A 17476-nucleotide genomic window follows, 5' to 3' on the forward strand; every position below is an offset into this window, starting at 1 on the left:
ATCACAGACAACAGGGAGCCCGAAATGCTACAAAGAGCATACTGATACAGCTAACTTTTTTACAATCATACTTTGCTACAGTTGTCAATAAACTTTAGCACCTAGCAATAAATTAGACCTAAAGAAGGATTTAGAAATGTAAGTGCAGCTCACAGAGGTGGAGTTCTACTGCTGAGAGGAACAACTGCAAGTCAGTCACAGTCTAGCTTCCTTCCAGACACAGCCCTTCCCTCTGTCATCATGAAAACACCTCAAGACCCCATGCCCTCATCAAAATGAAACACACTTAATGAAATCATGGATTTATATCTTTCCATTTATTTTTTAAAATCTTATTCAAAATATTAAATAATACAATTTCAGATATGAAAAAAATTACTGCAATAAAACAGTTGTATTTCCATTGTGCTTCCCTTCCTTATTAGGACAGTAAATTGTCCACCTGGAAGAAATGATGGACTGCCCTGCTTCTTCCATTTCTTTATAAAGCGCAAACCCACTGACTCGTCTGGGCTTTGTGGATGGGTGTTTACAGAATATTAGGGATAATGTTTTCTAAAAAGTTGTACAATGACACTTTAAGTCAACCATGGTTCAAATCACATATTTACATAGTGATCAATTCTTTATGATAGAAAGATAGTCAAAAATAAAATACAGTAAATACTTTCTAGTCACTGTAAATAAACAAAGAAAATAAAACAAGTACAGGGGGAAAATAGGGCAGCGTACACATGTATCTTTTATGTATACAAACAACTTCATTCAGGTATAATTAACATTTGAAAGACCTAGATACAATTTTATTTAAGTGATAATGGCCCCTAAGATTTATTCAAACTTACTATAAAATAATAAACAAAGTAAGCAAATCTTATATAATTTTCACCTCTGCCCCTTGCATGAAGGCTTGAAGGAACCCATGCTACAATCAATTGCTAGCTAAAAGCAACCATATATGTATTTGATATTTTATCACAATTTCTACTTCTAAACTTAATTCAGTAAATCAAACAAAAAATATCTCTATAACATTTATCTATGCCCATTGCAAGTTGCAAAGTTTCTATTGCCAGAATTTCTAGACACATTTAATGTGTACCTAAAAGTGGGGTCAATTTGAGCAATATCATTATCTTAAATTATGTTTAAATTATCCAAAAATATCCAGAGCAGTTTTTCTGAAAGGAAAAATGTTACTTAAATGCAAAGTACTATCACATATATCCTTGTACATGACAGTTTGAAAGCACAAAATAATGCGTGCTTAATAGTTTTTTTTTTTTTTGAATAGTATTTGGATGGTAGAGAATCTGAGTCAGCAGTACCAGATATTTTAGGATTTTGTTACGAATTTGGGATTTTTTAAAAGTAACATTACAAATACTTCCAGAAGTATGGTAAAGAAATCTAAAACAAAAAAACTAACACAGTAAATATAAGGTAATGCTCAGCTCTACATTTTGGACACCTGATTGAATTCAACTCTAAAAGTGTAGATAAAAAACCATATACTCCTTGTTTGTGAATTTAATTTCCAAAGCACCAAGGCAAAACAAAGAGGGACCCACCTCCCATTTAAATACCAATTGTCTATGGCAAACATCTGCACAATATCATATAAAAAGTCAAGCAAACAATATTATATAATAAGCAAACTCAAATCACAGTATTTTAAAAAATATAATCATTGGTAATCTTCAGAGAAGGCATTGCCTCATTAACATTCTGGTCGAGACGATGATATTCCACTGTTTTGGAACAAAGACCATCACGCCATTTCCGGCTTTGAACCAGAAGAAAAATCTGGAATAAAACAAAATTAATTAGATACGCAAAAGAAAACATGGAGGATACGGTAAAAGTTTTTATAACAATTGAATTCTCACTCTCCTACGTTCCCAAATACAAAGAGTGAAATATCAACTACAACAACAAAAAAGGCTATTTTGTTTTCCATCTTGTAAACAACACTAGAGTGCATCTCAAATTTTAATGTATATATAAGGAGTGCCTGTTAAAGACTCATATTCCTGGGCTTTACTTTCAGAGATTGAGTTAGTAGATTTCAGCAGAGCCCAGGAACCCACTTGTTTAACAAGGCCTAGGTGTTTAGAAGAGAGATGGTCCAATCCTAAACACTGGGATAAAATACCACTGGCATTCAAAATTTTGTCCACTGACAAGTATTTACAAAGCCAGTGGTAAGGAGACATTGAGCTACAAAAAACCAGAAGGGTTTGTTTGCTTATTTTTTTAACTCAAAACCGCAAACAAAATATTAGAAGCACTGACCCTCAAAGCTGGAAGGCATTTTGAAATTATCCGGTCTAGTTTTGCCATTTCTCACGTATGAAAATCAAAGCCCAAAGGTAACGTGCCAGAAATCACAAACCAATTTACTGTAAAGTCAAGAATTGAGATTTCCTGACTCATAAGCTTTAAAAAGGAAATTTTGTGTGCACTTTCCAATTAAATATTCTGAAAGGCCTAAATATTCCAAGACACACCCCCTCATTAAATTGCCCGTTCAGTCCTATTTATGCGTTCTTTGCCAAGTGTAATCCAACAAACATTCTTATGTCATTTAAAACGTGGTAGAATTATAAATATTCCAGTACTGAAATGTTCATCACAATACTGTTTCTGAAACCAAAAATTGGAAACAATCTAAACGTGCAACAAGGGAAACAGCTAACTAAATTGTGCAGCTATTAAATCATGTCTTCAAAGAATATTAATGATACTTAAAATGTTCATGATTTCTTAGGTTAAAAACGAGATAAAAATCACCATATGAGATCAAATTCACTTAAAATTTATAACACACACATATATGTGTCTATTTATATACACATTTACAGATTAGAAATACACCAAACATTACTAATGCCCAGCACTAGGTGGTAGCTTAAGTTTTCTATACTTTTACTTTCTGAACGCCCTAAAATAAAAACACTTTTAAAAACAGAAAAAAAAAAAATTATTTCAAAAATAATGAAGTTCAATGTTTAATGAATTAAAGGACAAAAGTATTAATCTTTCTCCACAAGTATACCCACTGAAGCAGCATTGCTAAATCAAGATATGAAAACTTTTTTTAAAAAATAATTTGGCTTTGGTTTCGCTTATTAAGAAATAATTTGAACTGGAATTGGTACAACCAGAACGGAATGAATGAGAATTAGGACACACTTTGAAAAATGTAACCGATATCACTGAATAACCCATGTAGAAATTATTAAATGGGAACATAATTTGCCGTGTAAATTTTTACCTTAAACACAACAAAATATCATTAGAAAAAGAATTTGACTACTTCTTTTCTTAGAAGCACATGTAGTCAAGCTTCCTTCAATTTGTTAAAATACTCTGCAGATTTATAAACTGATTAGACATCTCAATACTTAAACTTGACTTAAAAATTTTTTAAAAACCCTGAAATCTTCAAAAGCATTAATAAGAAATATGACTGATGTAAACTTTCACTTAAAGCACAATTAAAAAAAAAGAGAGACAATAAAGGGCAACTAAAGGGGCTGAAAATTGCCAACGTACCTTCCTTTTGTTGTGATACGTAATGTAAACGACAGCAATACAAAAAGCAAAAATAATAAGATGAAAAAAGAAATGGCTGTCTTCCTCTTCTATATCTGAGGACGGGGTCTTAAAGGATTTCACTGACTGTTCGATTTCCATGTAACCCCTGTTTTCTTCCAAGGTCTCCTCAGACTCATCGTCCCTGGGGCTGGTGGTCCAGTCATAATCTCCATAATCTCCATTGTCCTGAGTGTCTTTGGCTGTGGCTGGAGAACTATTCAGTGTGAAAAGAACTTCCTCCTCTATGTTAGGGTCTTCATTGTTATCAGCTTCCTCTTGGGGCAGAGTAGTAGTAGGTGAGATATGAGAGGCCACAGATGCTCGTCTATTTTCCTCTGTACTAGTTATGGGAGGGAGAGTAGTACTGGTCTGGGCAACAGAAGATCTGGTTTGGTTTTCACGTGTTACAGCATTCCTATTTGGAGTAGAACCATCTGGGTTGTGTACAGTCTGGCTCGGTGAATCAGTCAGCGATAGAGCTGAAATAATAAAGAACATTCAGCTAAAATCTCCAACTTTATCTCTACAAAGCTAAAAGCACATTGACCTCAATTTTCACAGGCCTATCACTAAGCACTTCTCTCCTAAATTCCTGTAACTTTCTCTTGAGAACGAGTTAATAAGCCTCAACAGCCAGCAATCAGTTACATTTCTTCCTAGTCAATTATGAATCAGGTAACAATTGCTTTGCCAGGTAACAACTTAAGCATCATAAAAGACCTACTTCATTACATAGCCTGCCACCAGAAGAAAAGAGAGGTCTGATTTATTTAGGTCACAATGGCAAGGTCCACACAGCTCTTACTCATTACCCGTTTTTATTCACAAGGAGGTTGGACTGAAGTCATCCTTGTCTCGACTGCACCCCATCACAGATCCTGGCTCAAGTGGGTCACAAACTAAACATGGAATTCAGACCTAAATACTTTCATCAAGATACAACCAATTCAAGAGAAGCTATACGCAAGTGTAGACAGTATTCTATGGGATACTAGAATTGGAAGACTCCCTCCCCCAAGTTAATAATTTTTTTTAGGGAGAAGAAAGGGAACACTCCTAAAGGACAAAAATGGGGAACTAGAACTTGAAAGCTAAGTGCAAGATTATGAAAGGCAGATTAGGTATGAGGAATGCACCAAAGGCATACAAGCTCTTATTTCTCTATGTTCCTACCCCCTCTGCGTGGTTTACTAAAGGTAAAATTATTTACATAAGTAATTCTAGGGACTAGAACTTCAGAGGAATCCCTGTTGAAATTTAACAGTGTCTCATTAAATACTAATCTAATGTAATACCTGTTAAAGGACTGAGTTCATACTTTAAAAAATATGAACTCTGTCACACGAGATTGAAATATGCTTAGATAATATTTTAAAGTCTACGAAAGTAAAATATTTCACAGGTATAAGAATAAACCAAGTCATTCCAGGGCTTTCACAAACGTGTGCACGCACACAAATTAACAACCTAACAGACAACTCTTTGTTTATGTGAATACACTTTGGTTTGTGTATCACAGTTGACATCTATTTCGTGCAGAAAAAAAAAGAAACAGCTGGTCCTCAACTGAACTGAATAGAGTCTCCCTGAAAATACTTAGTAAATTAGTAAAACTCTCTTAAAACATTTCTAATGGTTGGTTCTTTGAAATTTTAACTGGAAGAAAAGAGAAATAAGCAGGTCCTACAACTGAGTACATTACTCAGAAAACTATTAACAGAAATTATTAAAAAGGATTTTTTACATTTATCACCTCAACTTATGATTTGGGCATTTATGAAGTACTATTTCTCTGATACATTTAATTTTCCTGCCAAAATATGGGAAATTATGTTTAAAATAGAATTAAAAATTAAAATAACTAAGTGCCAACTAGCTAATCTTGATTTTTAAAAGCATTGTTTTTCTACACTCAACTTTTGGGAAAATCGTATATCTTTAAAGGACACAGCTAATATGTGTGGGTTTGATTATAATTTTGTTCTCCCACTCTCTTCATACCCAGAAACCCCTCCACTGGTCACTCCAGATTCACAATCAGCAAATCCCTTCTGTCTCTCACCCTTTACTTTCTTGTTATAACTGAAGCTTGCCTCTCCCTTAAGGACATGCTTTCCTTGCAGCCCTTTCAATGAATAGCTATTTTTTCTCCAACAACTTTGTACCACTGAGTCTGGAAGGGGGGGAGCTATCTTTCTCCTCATTGCCCCTTCCAGACCATTCTCCCATCCTCCTCTCTAACCGCCCACAGCTTTGATTCTCATGTCATCACCTATCACTCACTGCCCTTCCTCCACCAACTCCCAGGTCACGCCCATTTCTCAACCATTTTAGCTCCTGGCTTATTCTCATTCTACCTAAGACATGTCTTCCTCTCTTGATTTCAAAATCCTTGACTTCCTCACCTCTGATGATCTAGCCTTCCCCCTTATCTTCACCTCTTACTCACATGGTCATTATCTATCACCAAGACTCCTCCATAATCTCAATGTCAGGTGTTCCATTTACTGGCATGCTCTCCTATCCTTCCAGTTTATTCCCTGATATATATTCCGACTCCATCAGATCCACCATCCTTTGATCCTGCCACCTTTTCAATCCCTCACCACCACTGCCACCACTGCCCCCCCACCCCGCTCCACCTGCCCCAGCCACGTACTCTCTTCCCTCTTTACCCAGATTAACTTCTGAGGTGAACCATTATAATCCCTCTCTTATATACACCTCCAACTCCCTTCCCCCTCACTCACTCTACTCACTTTGCCCCACTCACCTGGAAGGCTACAATCCTAGTTGAAATCAACTCTCTTCACTACTCCCCATCTGCACCAAGCAGGTGAACATGGCTGGAAAAAAAATACACAACCATGCCACTCTTTTTGTTTCATTTTAAATTCAATGCCAAAGACTCAGGCTGGCTTTAACTATTTTCCTGGTTCATTCATCTTCCTGCTCCCTTAGAACAACATTCACATTCCCCTCTATCCTCAAACTTCCAACATCTTCTCTGTCATACTCGTTTTTCAAATAATGACATCACTTCCTAACTTCTCTGAGAAAAATGAAGCAATCAGAAGAGAACTTCCATGAACTACTAGACCTCTAGATTCATATACCCAACTGCCTACTTGGCATTTCCTCTTAGGTGTCTGACACTCAAGTCAACATGTTAAAAATGAATTCTGACATACATTTCCCTATTCCTCCTGCTAAGAACAACTAAGAATCTTGCACGTTATATATAAAAATAACTTGAGAAGACTCTGAAAGGTAGAGAGAGGGCAGACTGGCTAGAAACCTAGAGTGGGACCTGAGAAATGACATGGTGATGAGTTCCCGAGATTTTCTTTTTGCTTCATGTTTTCTAAACTTGGAGATGAAAAAGCCAGCAAACTGGACACGCCAACGCATATAGACAAAAAGGGCCACCACCAACTCTGCTCTCCCTAGCAAAAGGACCAGGAGAAAGGCAGCCTAGCAAGAAAGAAAACTTTTAAACAATAACATTTTTGCTTCCACCTGGCAGTAACACGAGCACCGAACTTTCCTTGCTAAAACAACATCATCATAAAAAGCCAGCTAAAACAAAGTTTAAAAAAGATTCAGAGTCTCATAACATAAAATGATGTCCAGATTTCAATCAAAAATCACTTCCAACAGCAGAACAAAGAAGATCTCAAACTGAATTAAAAAAGGCAATCTATAGATGTCAAAACACAAATGACATATATATTAGAAGTATATGACAAAATTTTAAAGCAGTCATCATAAAAATGCTTCAACAAGCAATTACAAACATGCTTGAGATAAATGAAAAAGCAGAAAGCCCCAGCAAAGAACTGGGAGATACAAAGAACCAAATAGTTTTTTTTAGAACTGAAAAATATAATCATTGAAATAAAAAATTCAGTGAATAGGTTCGACAACAGAAGGGAGGGGATAGAGGAAAGAATCAGTTGACTGGAAGATAGAGCAATAAAAATTACCCAATCTGAATAGCAGAGAAAAAACAGACTGGAAAAAAAAAAATGAACAATCCCACAGGGACCTGTGGGACTATAAAAAAAAAGATCTAACGTTCATTAGATTGGAAGGAGAGGAGAAAGACAGTAGGGATGAAGAGGTGCCCAAGAGAATAATGGCTGGACACTGAAAATTTCTCAAATTTGGAAGAGAAATAAATGTGCAGATTCAAGAAGCTGAATGAACAGAAAACAGGGTAAGCTTAAAGAAGACACAGTAAGACACATCCTAATTAAACTTCTAGAAACTAAAAAGACAAAGAAAATAATAAAACCATAGACTTAAGCCCTAATATATCAATAATTGGAAACCCTGGTGGTAAAGTGGTTAAGAGCTATGGCTACTAACCAAAAGATCAGCAGTTCAAATCCACCACGAGCTCCCTGGAAACCCTATGGGGCAGTCCAACTCTGTCCTATAGGGTCGCCATGAGTTGGAATCAACTCAATGACAATGGGTATGGTTTCTTTTTTTTTTCATATATATCAACAATACATTAAGTGTAAATGGTCTAAATATGCCAATTAAAAGACATATTTGGCAGATCCAGCTCTACACTGTCTACAAGAAACTCATTTCTTAGATAAGAACTACTTTAGGTGACGGGAAAGACAACACACAATATAGGCGAGGTCAGCACAATTGGACCAAACCAAAAGCAAAGAAGTTTCCTGAATAAACTGAATGATTCAAAAGCCAGTGAAGCAGGGGCTGGGGTTTGGGGACCATGGTTTCAGGGGACATCTAAGTCAATTGGTATAATAAAATCTATTACAAAAAAATTCTGCATCCCACTTTGGAGAGTGGCGTCTGGGGTCTTAAACAATAGCAAGCGGCCATCTAAGATGCATCAATTGGTCTCAACCCACCTGGATCAAAAAAGAATGAAGAACACCAAGGATACAAGGTAATTATGAACCCAAGAGACAAAAAGTACCACATAAACCAGAGACTACCTCAGCCTGAGACCAGAAGAACTAGACGCTGCCCGGCTACAACCGATGACTGCCCTGACAGGGAACACAACAGAGGACTCCTGAGGGAGCAGGAAAGCAGTGGGATGCGGACCCCAAATTCTCATAAAAAGACCAGACTTAATGGTCTGACTGAGATTAGAAGGACCCCAGTGGTCACAGCCCCCAGACCTTCTGTTGGCCAAGGACAGGAACCATTCCCAAAGCCAACTCTTCAGACAGGGACTGGACTGGACAATGGATTGGAGAGGGATGCTGGTGAGGAGTGAGCTTCTTGGATCAGGTGGACACTTGAGACTATGTTGGCATCTCCTGCCTGGAGGGGAGATGAGAGGGTAGAGGGGGTTAGAAGCTGGTGAAATGGACATGAAAAGAGAGAGTGGAGGGAGGGAGCGGGCTGTCTTATTAGGGGGAGAGCAATTGGGGGTATGTAGCAAGGTGTATACAAGTTTTTGTGTGAGAGACTGACTTGATTTGTAAACTTTCACTTAAAGCACAATAAAAAATTTTTTAAAACTCACTTCAAATATAGGCAGACTGAAATTAAAAGGATGCAGAAAGATATATCACACAAACATCAGAGGAAAGAAAATACCAGGGTCAATCACATAGAAAACATAGCAGTCCTAAATATGAATGCACAAACAATACAGCTGCAAAATATTTGAAACAACCGATAGAACCGAAAAGAGAAACAAACAAACCCATAATTACAACTGGAGATTTCAACACCCCTCTCTCAAAAACTGACAGAACACTGAGGTCTTAAAAGCCTGTGAGCGGCCATCTAGGATACTCCACTGGTCTTACCCCTTCGGGAGCAAGGAAGAATGAAGAAAACTAAAGATACAAGGGAAAGATTAGTCCAAAGGATTAATGGACCACATCTACCATGGCCTCCACCAGACTGAGTCCAGTACAACTAGATGGTGCCCCGCTGCCACAATGGACTGCACTGACAAGGACCACAATAGAGGGTCCTGGACAAAGCCGGAGAAAAATGTAGAACAAAATTCTAACTCAAAAAGAAAGACCAGACTTAATGGCCTGACAAAGACTGGAGAAACCCTGAAAGTATGCCCCTCCCAGACACCCTGTCAGCTCAGTAATGAAGTCACTCCTGAGGTTCACCCCTCAGCTGAAGATTGTACAGGCCCATAAAACAAAACGAGACTAAAGGGGCACGCCAGCCCTGGGGCAGGGACTAGCAGGCAGGAGGGAACACGAAAGCTGGTAATAGGGAACCCAAGGTTGAAAAAGAAGAGCGTTGACATGTCATGTGGTCATCAAGCAATGTCACAGAATAATGTGTGTACTGACTGTTTAATGAGAAACTAGTTTGTTCTGTAAACCTCCATCTAAAGTACAATAAAAAATCTAAAAATTTTTTTAAAAATCGACAGAATTAGAAAATCAGCAAGAATACAGAAGAGCTCAACAACACCAACAACCAACAGAATCTAACCCACATATACAGAACAGTACACCCAAAAACAGCAGAAAACACTCTTTTCAAGCGCCTATGGAACATATACAAGTTAGGCCATATTCTGCACCATAAAATAAACAAACTTAGAAGAATTAAAATCATGCAGAGTATTTTCTGTGACCACAGTGGAATCTAACTAGAAATTGGTAAGAGAAAGATAACAGGAAATCTCCAAACTCTTAGAAACTGAACAATATACTTATAAATAAGCCAAGGGTCAAAGAGAAAGTCCCAAGGAAAAAATATTTTTAAATATATACATTGAACTGAATAGAAATTAAAATACAGCATGTCAAAATTTGTGGGACCCAGCTAAAGAGTGCGAGAGGGAGATTTATAGCATTAAATGCATACATTAGAAAAGAGGGAAAGTCTCCAATCAGTCATCAGCTCCTACCTCAAGAACCCAGAAAAAGAAGAGCAAATAAACCCAAAGCAAGAAGAAGAAAGGAAATAATGAATAGCAAGAATCAATGAAATTGAAAATAAAAAGCAGTAGAGAAAAATCAGTGAGACAAAACACTGGTTCTTTGAAAAAAATCACTAGCAAGACTAACAAAAAAGAGAGACATTGCAAATTACCATTATCAGGAAGGAACAGGGGATATCACTACAGAACCTGCAGACATCAAACGGAAATTAAGGGAATAAGACCAACAACTCTACACATATAAATCTGGCAACTTAGAAAAAATGAGCCAATTCCTTGAAAAACACAAACTACCATCACTCACCTAATATGAAATACTTCATTTGAGTAATTGAATTCATAATTTTAAAACTCCCAAAAAATAAATATCTAGGCCCAGATGGCTTCACAGGAGAACCCTACCGCAGTTGAACAATGAATTAACACTAATTCTATATAATCTTTCCCAGAGAACAGAACACTTTGCAATTCATTTTATGAAGCTAATATTACCCTGACACCAAAAAAAAAAAAAACTATAGAACTATATCTCAATTATAATCCTGGACATTTATCCCAAACAAATGAAACTTAAGTTCACACAAAAATCTGTACACAAATGTTTATAGCAGCTTTATTTATAAAAGCCAAAACTGGAAACAGACATCCTTCTGCGAGTGCATGGTTGAACAGACTATAGCACATCCATACTACGGAACACTATTCATCAATAAAAAGGAGCGAACTACTGACAATGCAACAGTTTGGAATTACTACACCAGAAAATAATGCTGAACGGGGGGGAAAAAAAGCCAATGCCAAAAACTTACATACTGTATGATTCCATTCATATAACATTCTTGAAACAGGAAAATTATAGAAATGGAGGAACAGATTAGTGGCTGCCAGGAGTTCAGGAGGGGGTGGGTATAGGGGAGAAGTGGATGTGGCTACAAACGGGCAACATGGGGGATGTGTGGTGATGGGAATGTTCTGTATCTTGACTGTATCAATGTTAATAACCTGGTTATGATATTGTATTTTGCAATATATTACTATTTTGGGAAACTAGGTAGAGTATACAGGATCTCCCTGTATTAATATCTCTGCAAATCTGTCTTGGAAGAAGTAGAACCAGAACGCTCCTTAGAAGCACAGATGGTGAGACTATGTCTCACATACTTTGGACATCATGCTTGGTAAAGTAGAGGGTCAGTGAAAAAGAGGAAGAACCTCAACGAGACGGACTGACATAGTGGCTGCAACGATGAGCTCAAGCATAACAACAATTGTGAGGATGGTGCAGGACTCAGCAGTGTTTCATTCTGTTGTACGCTATGAGTTGGAACTGACTGAACGGCACCTAACAACAACAACAGGTTAAGGGTACACAGGATCTCTCTGCATTATTTCTTATATCTGCATGTGAATCTACAATTATCTCAAAACAAAATTTAAATTCAAAAAAGGAATATCTACTTCCCGCTCAAAACAAAAACACACACACAAAAATTTGTGCTACCCATATTCTTCCCCATTTCAGTTAATGGCAACTCTATCTTTCTAATTGTTCAAGCCAAAAACTTTGTAGTCATTCTTTTCTTAACACCCTACATTCATCCTTCAAAATATGTGCAGAATTTGATGACTTTTCACCCCTCCACTGCTTCTGCCTGGTCCAAGCCACCATTATCTCACCTGGATTATTACAGTATCCTCCTAATTGATCTACCTGCTTCCACTACAACCCCAACAGTCCGCTCTCAACACAGTAGCCATAGTCATCCTGCCAAAACTTGAGTCAGATGTCTCCTCTGCTTAAAACCCTCCAATGGCTGTTTCTCTTAACAAGGTCAGTCTTTGTAACAGCGTACAAGATCCTATATGATCTGGCCCCCGTTACCTCACTATCATTAGCTCTTACTCACCTCCCTAATTACTCTATTCCCACTGCCTACTTAACAGATAGCGAACATTCAAATAAGTATTCATTGACTACGCTCTTGATCCAACTAACTCTCACCACAAATCCTACACCCCAAGCAGTAGGACCTAGTGCACTCCTGGCCTGAAAAGCCCTTCCCATGCTTCTCAGGCAGGCAAAACCCCACTCATTCTTCTAATGATACTTCCAGTGTCACCCTACTCATTGTTGTTAGACCAATATCTAGCAACAAGTAGGAGCAGAATTACTATTTATTTTCAAGGAATAAAAACTTGGAAGGAATACACAAACATAACACAAGCAAACTAAGAATTCATCTGAAAGATTTAATTCAAATTAGATTACCTCTTTGATCTCTTCTCCTTCAGAGACGGTGATGCAGTTAGATATGAAGAGTATTCAGAACAAAGTGGTAACTCTGACTTCATGAACTTAATTGTTGAGCCTCTACAAATATATACATTACTTTAGACTTTTAAATCTTCCATTTCTACTCTTTCCTATTTGATATTTATTACCTATTTAGTTAAAAACTAACATTTTAAAAATAAAATTTTCTAAATTTAATTCTTTTCTTTTACTGGTCCTTTTTAAAAACTGCCTTACCTAATCATAAAATGGGCAAAGGACTTGAACAGACGTTTCATCAAAGAGGACATTCAGATAGATGGCCACCAAACACATGAAAAGACGCTCAGTGTCATTGCCATCAGAGAGATGCAAAACAAAACCGCAATAAGATACCATATTTCACTCCCACTAGGATGATTAAGATAAAAAAAATTTAACAAATGTTGGTGATGATGTGGGGAAACTGGAACCCTTACCCATTGCTGGTGGGAATGCAAAACTGTACAGCTGCTGTGAAAAACAGTGTGGTGGTCCTTCGAAAAACTAAAAATAGAACTACCATATGACCCAGCAATTCCACTCCTGGGTATATACCCAAAAGACGTGAAAACAGAGACTCAAAAAATAGAGACTTGTACACCAATGTTCATTAACGGCACTATTTGTAATACCCAAAAGGAGGAAATAACCTAGATGCCCACCAACAGATGAATGGGTAAACAAAATGTGGTACATACATACAGTGGACTACTACTCAGCCAGTAGGAGAAATGATACCTGCTACAATATGGACGGAGCTAGAAGGCGTTATGCTGAGTGAAATAAGTCAATCGCAAAAGGACAAACACTGTATGACCTTGCTTATATAAAAAGACAAGGCAAATGCATAGAGGCCAAAGTTTAACAGTGGTCTCCAGGGGCAGGAGGAAGGGGAAAAGGGGGGAGGTTAAAAGTGATGGAAATATCACATTGATTAAGGGTAGGATTGCACAGCCAATTATTGTAGTATTTATTAAGTTGTACACCTGTAAAAAGTTGAATTGGCAAAAATTATGTGATATATTCACAACAACAACAAAAAGAAAAGGAATAGCTGCTAAGGCTGCTTATGTACAATCAAAAACCTCATGGGATTTGGAGATTTAGGTCATAGCTTCATGGGACATCCCAGTTAAATGGCCTAATAGCATGTTTAGCAATTCTGTTCTACCGCCTAGTTTGTCACGTAGTACCTGGGGTCTCAAAAGCTTGCAAGCAGCCATCCAAGGCACAACAATTGGTGTCTAGTCACCTAGAGCAACAGAGGAAGAAGGAGCTTCAGGAACAGAAGAATATGGAATGTGTTGGTAACTGCCTCCATGAACAACTGCCTCCTTTGCCATGAGGCCAGAAGAACAGTATAGTGCCTAGCTACCATTACTGAACATTTTGATCAGGGATTCAATAGAAGAATCCTGATCAAAAGGGAGAAAATGCAGAACAAAATGCAGACTCCCTGAAGCCATGAAGAAGGCTGGATGAACCCGTGAAACTACTGCCTTGAGATAATCTTTACACCTTAAACCAAAAATATCCCTTGTAGTAGTCTCAAAAACAAAACAAAAAAAATAGTTTAACTAGTAAAAAAGGTCTGCCTTGAGCAATATGCTCTTTTAAGAACTATCTATATGGGATTAAACTGACAATAGCAACTTGAAAGATTAGATAGGAATCTTAGGGGACAGTGAATTTATGTTAACGGGAGAGGAACAACTCAGAAAAGGAGGGTGAGAATGGTTGCACAACTCTAATGAAATCAAGGTCACTGAACAGTACATGTAGAAACTATTGAATTGGTGTATGTTTTACTGCATATATTCTCAACAATAACAACAAAATAAATATTTTTTAACTGCCTTAAAATAAACTATACCCGTATCCTCAAACTTGATAATGCAGAAGACCTGAGAAATCATATACATGCACACATTAGAGAAACACTGCCTTGAAAATTAAATGCATTACAGGGGGAAAGGAAGACAGAACACTCAGGGGACACTGAGTTTCTGTTAGGGGTAATGGAAAAATTCGCCAACGGTGATGGTTGAACTACATGATGAACATATTTAATGGTATTGTGCTGTACATATGAAGACTGCTGAAATGGCAAAAGTTTTGTTACCTATATATGTACTATAATTTAAAAAGAAAGAAAGTAGAAAGAAAAAAAATGAATTACATATTAAATTTAAGTGATCATTTAGGAGCAATGTGATGGTAAATGCAGAGAAGCAGGCACTTAGAAATGGCATGACAAGACTTAACATACATACGGTAGTCATCCAGTGATCCAGAACAGTGCTTATATTAATTTTCTTTTGACTTTATCAAAGCAAAAACTTAAAAATTCTTACATACCGCCAAGAATATTCACAAGCACTGAAATTTTAAGAAACCTAACATGAAACACGTTTAAATAAATCCAGTATGGTAACTCTGTAACTTTTTATACTTGAGATATGGAACTCAACACATTCTAGATTTTAACTTTTTCTATTGACTAAGTACATTTACCATAGGCAGACTTTCAAAAAGTACTTATATTACCCCAAGCCTTGCCAACGAAACAGAGCTGCTTCCCCATTAAAGGCATATATGTTAATTTTTCATTTAAGTTTTTTCAGTAGATAAAATCTGAATTTATAACATTTAAAATTAGTATATATAAAGACCTAGTCAAAAAAATAAACATTCCCTAAAATGTCTCAGTGTAGTTGGAGCAATATTTATGGCACTCTAACAAAGACAGAGACAAAAGGACACCTTAATACAGCACACTCCTGTCACCAGCCACCATCACAAGATTTTCAACCACCTCTTGGGAGAAAAAGTTGTTTCTGAAACTACAGTTACTAGATATATATCCTCCAAACCATACTTCTTAAGCATTCCAGCAGGACACGTAAATGTTTAAATGTCATTTTTTCTTAGAAGATTAAATGATCAAAACAATTATGCTAATTGAAGTACTTTAGGTACAGCAATCTTTGCATCAACCAGGGAAATCCTCATTACATTTTACGAATGATGAAAGGACCTTGGGAAAATGGACCTCACTCCTTTCCACAGACTTGCAAACACTTCTGGGAGGGTGGTCCAGGAGCTACCCTGCCCTTCTTGCTGCTGGGGAAACACAAGGATGTGCCCACAGTACTGTGATAAAGGAATGTGTGGTTGGGCAGTCCTTGTTAAATAAAGAATGAGAACACTATCCAGTTCATGTGCTTTTTCATCTGAATACCCAAAAAACATTTAGGGAGAAGGGCAGGATTGTGACTGGGCCTGAAAGAAAAAAGGGACTACAAAACAAGATACTGCATAAAAAAAAAAAAAATGATTATAAATTCTTATTAGTGTATATGTTCCCACTAAGTCTCAGGTCCTGGTTTATAGATTTCCTCACTTCTCAATAAAGCCTTCAATATCTTGATTCACATTTGCAAGAAAAATCCTATTCAATCAAATCCCACGGATTCATAAAAAAGAGGTAGGATTGTCCTTTTCACCCAAGACACAGGGAAGGAGGGCCATGTTTACCAAGAATCTCTCTGGTCCCAGGACTCCTCTCCTCCAAGCCCCTAAGGAGTCCAGTGCCCGAGGATTCTGGCTCTTTACCAAGTCAAGAAACTCCCAGATCTAGAGATGCACCAGCGCCCGAAGATAGCTCTTTCCCCTTCACTTACGCTCTCCAAAATATTTCAGCAGCTCACTCTGGCTACTTCCCCTGCTTCCCTTGGCCTTTGGCACAGACCTTAATAAGCCTTCCGGAAAACTCCCACCCTCCCTTGTGTCCTCTAGATCCCTGAGTCCCCCCGCCTCGGGACTCTGTCTAGACACCAACCCTCCCAACCCTGGTCATCTTCTCAACCCCATCTCCTCGATCCCCTCTTCCAGACTCTCCTGACATCCCCGTCCTCAGAACTTTGGAGACCCCAGCACCACCACTGCTTGTGCCAAACCATTCTTCAAGTCCCTCTAGACACCACCGCCACTCCACCCTCCTCCGCCCATCTACACAGTCTGTCCCCTGTTCCCTGGGTCCCTGCATCTCTCAGCCCCACGTCTCAGGCCCCTAGAGACCCCACTTCCTTGGACCCTTTCAAACACCCTACCCTCCCTCCTCGGGCCGGTAGAGACACTACTAGTCCATCCTGACATCGCCGTCAGCTCTGGACATTTGGAAGCGCCTTTTTCCCGGCCTGCCGGTCTCCCGGTTCGCGCCCACGGCCGCCCTGCCCCCGCGCCCCCTTTACCACTGGACAGCGTAGCGGAAGCAAACAGGAACGCCAAGACCAGCGGCCGCGCCAGCCCTCCAGGAGCCTGGATGCTCAGCCCGGGCAAAAGCTTCGCTTGGGCAGCCCCCCTCATCCTCCCTTGGGCAGCAGCAGCCATAACGGACTCGACCGGGAGCCTGCGCCGTTGCTAGGCTCTACGTCATGACATCAGATACTACGTAAGGCGGTGCCTCGGCCCTAGGCGTCTACGTCCCAGCGTGATGACGTAGAAGCCTGGCGGTGGCTGTAGTAAACGGAACAAGCGAGGGTGTTATACAGCCTGGATGCAGCGAGCCCGGTCCGCCAAACTCCGCCGCCGGCTAAAGGTGTGGTGTGTAAGGTGCTAGAGGGCCAGAGCGAGCCCCTCACTCC

At 38.6% G+C, this 17476-nt stretch overlaps 1 protein-coding gene across 1 annotated transcript; it reads right to left on the reverse strand.

Annotated features, from left to right (window-relative positions):
- Positions 1-290: 290 nt before the first annotated feature.
- C2H5orf15 (chromosome 2 C5orf15 homolog) lies at positions 291-17261 on the reverse strand. Its single transcript, XM_049873647.1, has 3 exons — positions 17084-17261; positions 3559-4079; positions 291-1806 (listed from the first exon to the last, which is right to left on the reverse strand). The coding sequence occupies exons 1-3, from the start codon at positions 17220-17222 to the stop codon at positions 1675-1677; spliced, it is 792 nt and encodes a 263-aa protein (XP_049729604.1). The 5' UTR covers positions 17223-17261; the 3' UTR covers positions 291-1674.
- Between the last annotated feature and the right edge of the window lie 215 nt (positions 17262-17476).

Source organism: Elephas maximus, chromosome 2 (assembly GCF_024166365.1).
Source record: "Elephas maximus indicus isolate mEleMax1 chromosome 2, mEleMax1 primary haplotype, whole genome shotgun sequence".
Classification (NCBI taxonomy): Eukaryota; Metazoa; Chordata; class Mammalia; order Proboscidea; family Elephantidae; genus Elephas; species Elephas maximus.

Coding starts and splice junctions, on each gene's coding strand:
- C2H5orf15 (XM_049873647.1), bottom strand. CDS start 17,222: ATGGCTGCTGCTGCCCAAGGGAGGATGAGGGGGGCTGCCCAAGCGAAG. Junction 4,080..17,083: donor TTCCGCTACGCTGTCCAGTG/GTAAAGGGGGCG, acceptor TTATTATTTCAG/CTCTATCGCTGACTGATTCA. Junction 1,807..3,558: donor CGTATCACAACAAAAGGAAG/GTACGTTGGCAA, acceptor GTTTTATTCCAG/ATTTTTCTTCTGGTTCAAAG.